The following is a 6,000-nucleotide window of genomic DNA, read 5'->3' as shown; positions in this document are numbered from 1 at the left end:
ATCTGTTGTTAAGGGATTGTGTAACCATACTTCTTCTAGGCTGTGAACTCCATGGGCAGTGGTCCCACTTATCATATGAGAGAATGAGGGCGTGGAGTGCTGCTCATCAGGAACCAGGCTAGGTGATTAGTCAAACTGAACAAATACAGCAAGGGATGGGGTAATTGGGAAGCTTGGGGAACACTTAAGAGCCCACACTTAAATTCTGGTCTATCGGATGCCACATTTATACCTTCCAGAGGGAAGACTCGTATCTGCCTAAACAATTGAGATAATCTGCTTTATAGTCAGATAGGTCTGAGTTCTAAATTTTAGCAATGAAATCCTGGCAAGTTAGTGGTAGAGCCAATATAAAAATTCATTGAGAAAGTTTGTGTAAAGTGCATGCATGGTTACGTGGTATGTTGATGTGGCCGTTGTGATCTTGCCGTCATGCCATGCTCCGTGTAACCCGTCGAAATGCTTCTGCTGTGTAATAACAGTTAACGCTTTTGAGCACCTGTCCTCCTATCTGACATTCTTCCAAATGCTATATGAGAATTATCTTTTTATAGTTTTAATTTCTATTTTAATTATTTTATAATTATTTTAATAATTATCCCACCAGCCCTTCTGGGACTCTGTAAAGAGTTTCTCTTACCATCCTTATTTTATGCGCCAACCAAAGCAGAGAGAGAGTTTGACTAAGATGCCCAAAGTCACACAGCTGAACAAGATACAGCATTTGACCATCAAGGTGATTGTACAACATAGCCTCTCATTTATTCCTAATATTTTTATTTGAATTTTATTTCTTTCCCATTAAGAAGACATTTAAATTCAAGGATTGACTCACATGTGTGCAACACTAAGTACTCTGCAAAATTACCACATACTTATCACTGACTGTGACTTTCCAGAAGAGTGGTATAACTTCTTGATATTCATGGACTTTACCATCTTTGTGAGGGGATCAGAAAAAAAAAAAAAAAAAAAAGCAAAGGAAATAGTAAGAAAGGGCTAAAACAGAATCTTTCAGAGTGGTTACCTTCTTCCTGTTTCTTTGATTGCAGCTAACTGTGCACTATATAGTGATGCTTTGTAAATGTTCATTCTTGAGTGGTAATGCAGTGATCCTCAGAACTGATCTGCTTCCGTCAAGTAGATTCCAGAGTCCAGGCCCCTGTACAAGTTTTCAGGAAACTTAAGGCACTTCTATGCACACCATATCTGAAACCTCTACACTAAAGATAGAAGAAAAAAAAATGTGTTAGTCCTAAGTCAGAGAAAATGTCATTTGTTTTTTGGTGAGCATAGTCTGAATAACTGTCATCAGAAACTTGAAAGACTGTGTTTTTCAGGTTTAATTGAAAGTTTGGTTGCACTGACTCTAAAGAAACAGATCTTCTCAATTAGTTGAGTACTAATACCAAGGCCCCCTGATTCCTAAACCAAGGAGCAAACCCTCAATTCCAGTTGGTTTTTTTGAAGAAATGAGATTCTTGAGATATTATGAATGATATACCTAGAAAGATCTATCCAGTGCACATTTTCTTCCATTTTTTGGTAACATGGCTGTGATTCCTCTCTTGTCCTAGAGATTTGAAGAATGAGTTTGTTCTACCTTTTTACAAATGAATTCTGCATTTCATTTACCATGAATGAAAAAAAGAGCACAGGTTATGTGAATGTATTATTAAAATACTTTATATCTGCAAATTACTTTGTACTTGTTATTCTAGGCTCGTCAGATTAAGCTACAATCAGAACGTCTGAGAGTTCCTTGGCTTTTGACTTCCGACCACAAGTTTATCTCACCACAGAAGCCATTCAGGGTGTTGTAGTCCTGGCTTGGGGCCCTGGGCTGCAGTGTCCTCTGTGGCGTCAGTCTTGTGAGCCTGGATGCCTTTCCCAGCTTCAAGCACGTGCAACTGGTTTTATGGAACTAGGATCCTGTTTGACTAGTATCAAGGCTTGAAAAAGAGAATAAAGGTAATTTAAGAGGCACAGAGTAAGAATTTAAACACTCTACTAAGGGGCACACTTTCAAAACCACACTTCTGCTATCCCACCTGTAAAGTTCGATAAATATTTGTACTCTTTTTGGTTTTGCATTTCCACCCTAAAGGTTTCTCCTTCATTCAGATAGTTCCCAGAGCCTCAGTAGGTCTGGGACAGGATTGGGAAGAAAGGCTGGGAGAGAGGGATTGGGGTGAGTATGGCCAGGAAGATGCCAGGGCAGCCAGGGACCAGCCAACTCTCTCCTTTCTCCCAGCCCTTAGAAGAACCCCTTGCTCTGAGCCAGCCCATTCAGGCTTTGGCCTTCTGACCCAGAGGGCTTGGGCGAGAGGGAGCCCACATTGTACCGCCCCCCGGGCTCGGGCCACCCGCCAAGAGTTCGAGGCCGCCTGATCCGGATATGATGAAAAAGAGCAACAGAGGAAAAGTGTTTCAGGAGTGGAGGGGGTTGGACGGGGAAAAGAGAGGCAGAAGGGGAACAGTCCCCCTCCGAGGGGAACGGGCCGGACTGAGCTGGCTGGAAAGAGGGGGCGGAGAGCTCGGAGTCGGAGGAACGGCCGCTGGCGCACTTGCCGCCACTGCAGTGTCTGGTCTGAGCCTGAGGGAGGCGGGGAGGGACGCGCCGGGGCGGCCGCCAGCGCTGCCAGGCCGCTGGGGCAAGATGCCGCCGCTGCCAGAGCTTTGCTAACTTTCCGGGCGGAAGAGGAGGAGGAAGAAGGGGCTTTGAGAGAGTTGGGGGGATGCTGAGGTAGGTGGTCGTCGGCCCCGCCAGGAGGAGGAGGAGGGGTTTGGTCCCCTTCCCCAAGCTTCCAAATCCAGTCTCCCTTCCCCGCCCGCCTTCAGCGCCTCCCTCCCCCCTCCCACCCCCACTGTCAACGCGCGGGGTAGCAGTTTTCCTCCCGGGTTTCAAATCAAAACTTCTCCGGGGTGGGGTTTGGGGGAGGGAAGCGGAGGGGGAGGGAATGTCCCGTAAGGGTGGTGTGCTGGTCTCTAAAAACACTTTTTTTTTTTTTTTTTCCGCCAGAAGCAGTCAGTCCTCTGCACCCAACACCTAAGAGCCCTTCGGTCCGCCCCCCGGGGCGGAGAGCTAGGCGGCAGCGCGGCGCGGGCTCCGTGGAGCGGCCCATGTCCGGCGCGGGTGAAGCCCTCGCTCCCGGGCCCCAGCGCGGGGCCGAGGCGGGCTGCGGCAGGCTGGGCGCCCCAGCCCAGGGTGAGTGCCTGCTTGCAAGTTGCAAGACGCTTTGTCATTGTCGCATTTTAAAAATTTGTTCCCACGTTTACTGATGGGGGCGGAGGGGTGGAGGTTGGTGCAGGGAGGACGGATTCTCACCTCGTAGTTGTGAACTTTTGCACAGTTACTGTTACTCAAACAAGTTCTCCAGGACTCCTGCCCCAGATCAACAACCGGATAAGAGGGCGGGATCCGCTGGTCCTTCCACTCCCCCTTCCTTTGGTTGCGGGGGGGGGGGGGGGGGGGGATGGGGATGACATGACTGGTCTTTCTTAAGCATATGCATTTTGGGGCCTAAGACTCAAATATGTGGGATCCCTCCCTCCCCTGCTTCGCTTGGGTTCTAGTGTCTGCATCAGCTCCCGGTGTACACTGCTGCTCTCTGACCAAGTATGCGCTCTCTGTTCATCCTTCTGTTTCTTGTGGGCCACCCTGTGACTCCGTGGATGATCCAGGTTTCTGTGACCCACTGCTTGGGAATGACTCTCACAGATGTTTCAATTGTTTTGAAATAAACATGCTTTAAAAGAAACACTTTCCAAGAATTAATTAGCTCCTTTGTGTTCTTCCAAAGTGTAACACAGGCAACCTATAGAGAAACTAATCTTGTTTCTGGGAAACTTCCCTAAGAAGCTTATAAACAAGTCAGGCAGTATCTTTTTTCTCTTGAAGGTAACCTACTTCAGGTCTTCGATGGCGGCAGTGAACAAGGACCTTACTCTTCAGATGCATTTTCCTCTAAGCGTGGCTCTGATTCAAAAAGTTCTGATATTGATATAAGCTAAATGTTCCAGATCTCAGAAACCTACTTTATACTCTTGATTTTAAGCATATCTGATAGCTTTTCTTTTCCTTTGACCATAATGTAGTGAGCTTCTTGGGATTTTGTTTTTGTGATGGCATTTGTGTTTGTTAAGGCAGCAGAAATGGAAAAGAAGTAGTTAATGTTGAACTCAGAAAAGGTTTTGCAGAAAACATCCATGACTAAATTAGAATGTTCTGGCATTCAGGGCTGTTAAAATTGAATTATGTTTATCATTGCCTTTTGCTTCTAAACAGTGAGTCATTTTTTTCTGAAGAACAAATAGAACGAATCAGAGAGCTAGAATGATCAACATATTTTCCCAGAAGCAGCCCACGTTCTTCACTCTGTATTGCCAACATAGTCATTTTCCTGTTGGGCATGCCCTTCATAGTCTTATCGACTCATTGATGTTTATGTTCACACTTGAGCTGTTAATCACTCTTGTTAAACGATGCTTATGTCAAAATCCACATCAGATGTACTCCAAAAACAATTGATTTTACATAGTGATATCTACAGTGTCCAAGTTTAATAATGCATCTTCTGAGTCAGAACTTGCAGTGGTACTAAATATACCTGTGCAAATGCAATGCTGTAGAATACCCCAGGATCTGGCATTAAGAAGTGGTCATCTAGAATGGTCTGAGGTGCAACTGACTGCATACAACACCTACATTGTCAGTGTAGAAACTCTTGGACTATATTGTACCTGAAAATTGGCTTATCCTTCACAACATAGTTATATGGTGCTTTTTTACTAGTTTATCTTTGACTCACAACATCCTTTAAATAGGCATCAATTTAATTGTAACTATAATACAAAGTTGATCTTTTAAAAAAAGAATTCTCAGAATCTTGTTATAATACTGTGTCTCAAACAAGCAGATTTCATAAAGTGTATTGAAAGAAAAAAAAAATTGAGCCAGTAGGTAGAATAAGAGCTTCAAGATGCTGCCTTCCATGGTTAGGTTGGTTTTACTGGTAAAGACATTAGTGAAGAGAGCAGCTTTGCTCACAGAGCACTTAACTCTCAAGCTCTTGCTTGAGTTGTTTTATCCTCTTCCTTCTGTCCTTGGATTCTTTTATCATCCTTTCAGAAGAACAATTTAATGATTCTCTGGTAAGTTGTGGGTGCTTAGTTAATGGAAACTTAATTTAAAATTTTTATATATTGAAATCAGTGAGAAGAATGGAGTGTTGTAAGAAAATTAGCAGAAAATACCTTTTCATGAGCGGGACATAGAAGGTCAAGTCTTAACTTGTAAACAAAGGTACATAGATGACGACATAAAACCTATACATTTATTACTGGATTATGAAGAGCTATCCATACTGCTAACTGAGCACCTATAATGTTCAAGTTACAAGACATTTTAGGGGATCTATAGTGAACTCACCATCAACTCTAGCATTTCTTTCTCCATTCTTTCAGGTGGTTAGTTAGACCCCAAAGTGTAGCTCATTTTACTCATTAGCATTCAGAGTTAGGAAGGTTTTTCTTATTAAAAGCATAGTTCTCTTTCTTCAAAATTTCTACTCTTTTCCTGTGATTCTGGAAGGAAAATTCTATTACTTTGAAAGCATTAAAAGTATTTTCTGTGTATTTTGAAAATTGTTACAGAGCAAGGATCTAAGCTCATATGCTCCAGGCTGTGAGAGGGAACCAGGACCAGGGTGGATGTCAGAAGAGAGGGAGCAGCAGGGATTGTGGGCCATAGGATGGCTCATGGGCCAGGAGGCTCCAGCTCATTGTTGCCATTTGGGCTAATATCTTCCAGTATTTCAAGAGACACTGGAAATACAGGTTTTTATGTATCATCTCTCCCTGTTTAAAAGTTGGCTATTGATTAAATACAATCTTTGTCCAGGCCAACAAACAACTACACTTTCAAGCTGGAAATGGCCTCTAGGAAACTGATCTGTTATCTCTGTTACAGAAAATAGCACATAAACATATATTTATAAT

The 6,000-nt window shown here is 43.5% G+C and overlaps 1 protein-coding gene across 1 annotated transcript in view; it reads left to right on the top strand.

The window, feature by feature from the left end:
- Positions 1 to 2,625: 2,625 nt before the first annotated feature.
- Positions 2,626 to 6,000, top strand: part of MDFIC (MyoD family inhibitor domain containing) — an 87,186-nt gene continuing 83,811 nt past the window's right edge. Inside the window, exons 1-2 of the mRNA XM_032871003.1 lie at positions 2,626 to 2,746; positions 3,023 to 3,208. Of these exons, the coding sequence (XP_032726894.1) occupies positions 3,124 to 3,208 (85 nt within the window). The 5' untranslated portion in view covers positions 2,626 to 2,746; positions 3,023 to 3,123. The remainder of the gene's footprint in view (positions 2,747 to 3,022; positions 3,209 to 6,000) is intronic.

This window comes from Lontra canadensis, unplaced genomic scaffold (genome assembly GCF_010015895.1).
Source record: "Lontra canadensis isolate GAN:19392208 unplaced genomic scaffold, GSC_riverotter_1.0 scaffold2, whole genome shotgun sequence".
NCBI lineage: Eukaryota > Metazoa > Chordata > Mammalia > Carnivora > Mustelidae > Lontra > Lontra canadensis.
The sequence above is the reverse complement of the archived record's forward strand: the minus strand, read 5'-3'. Positions and strand labels throughout refer to the sequence as shown.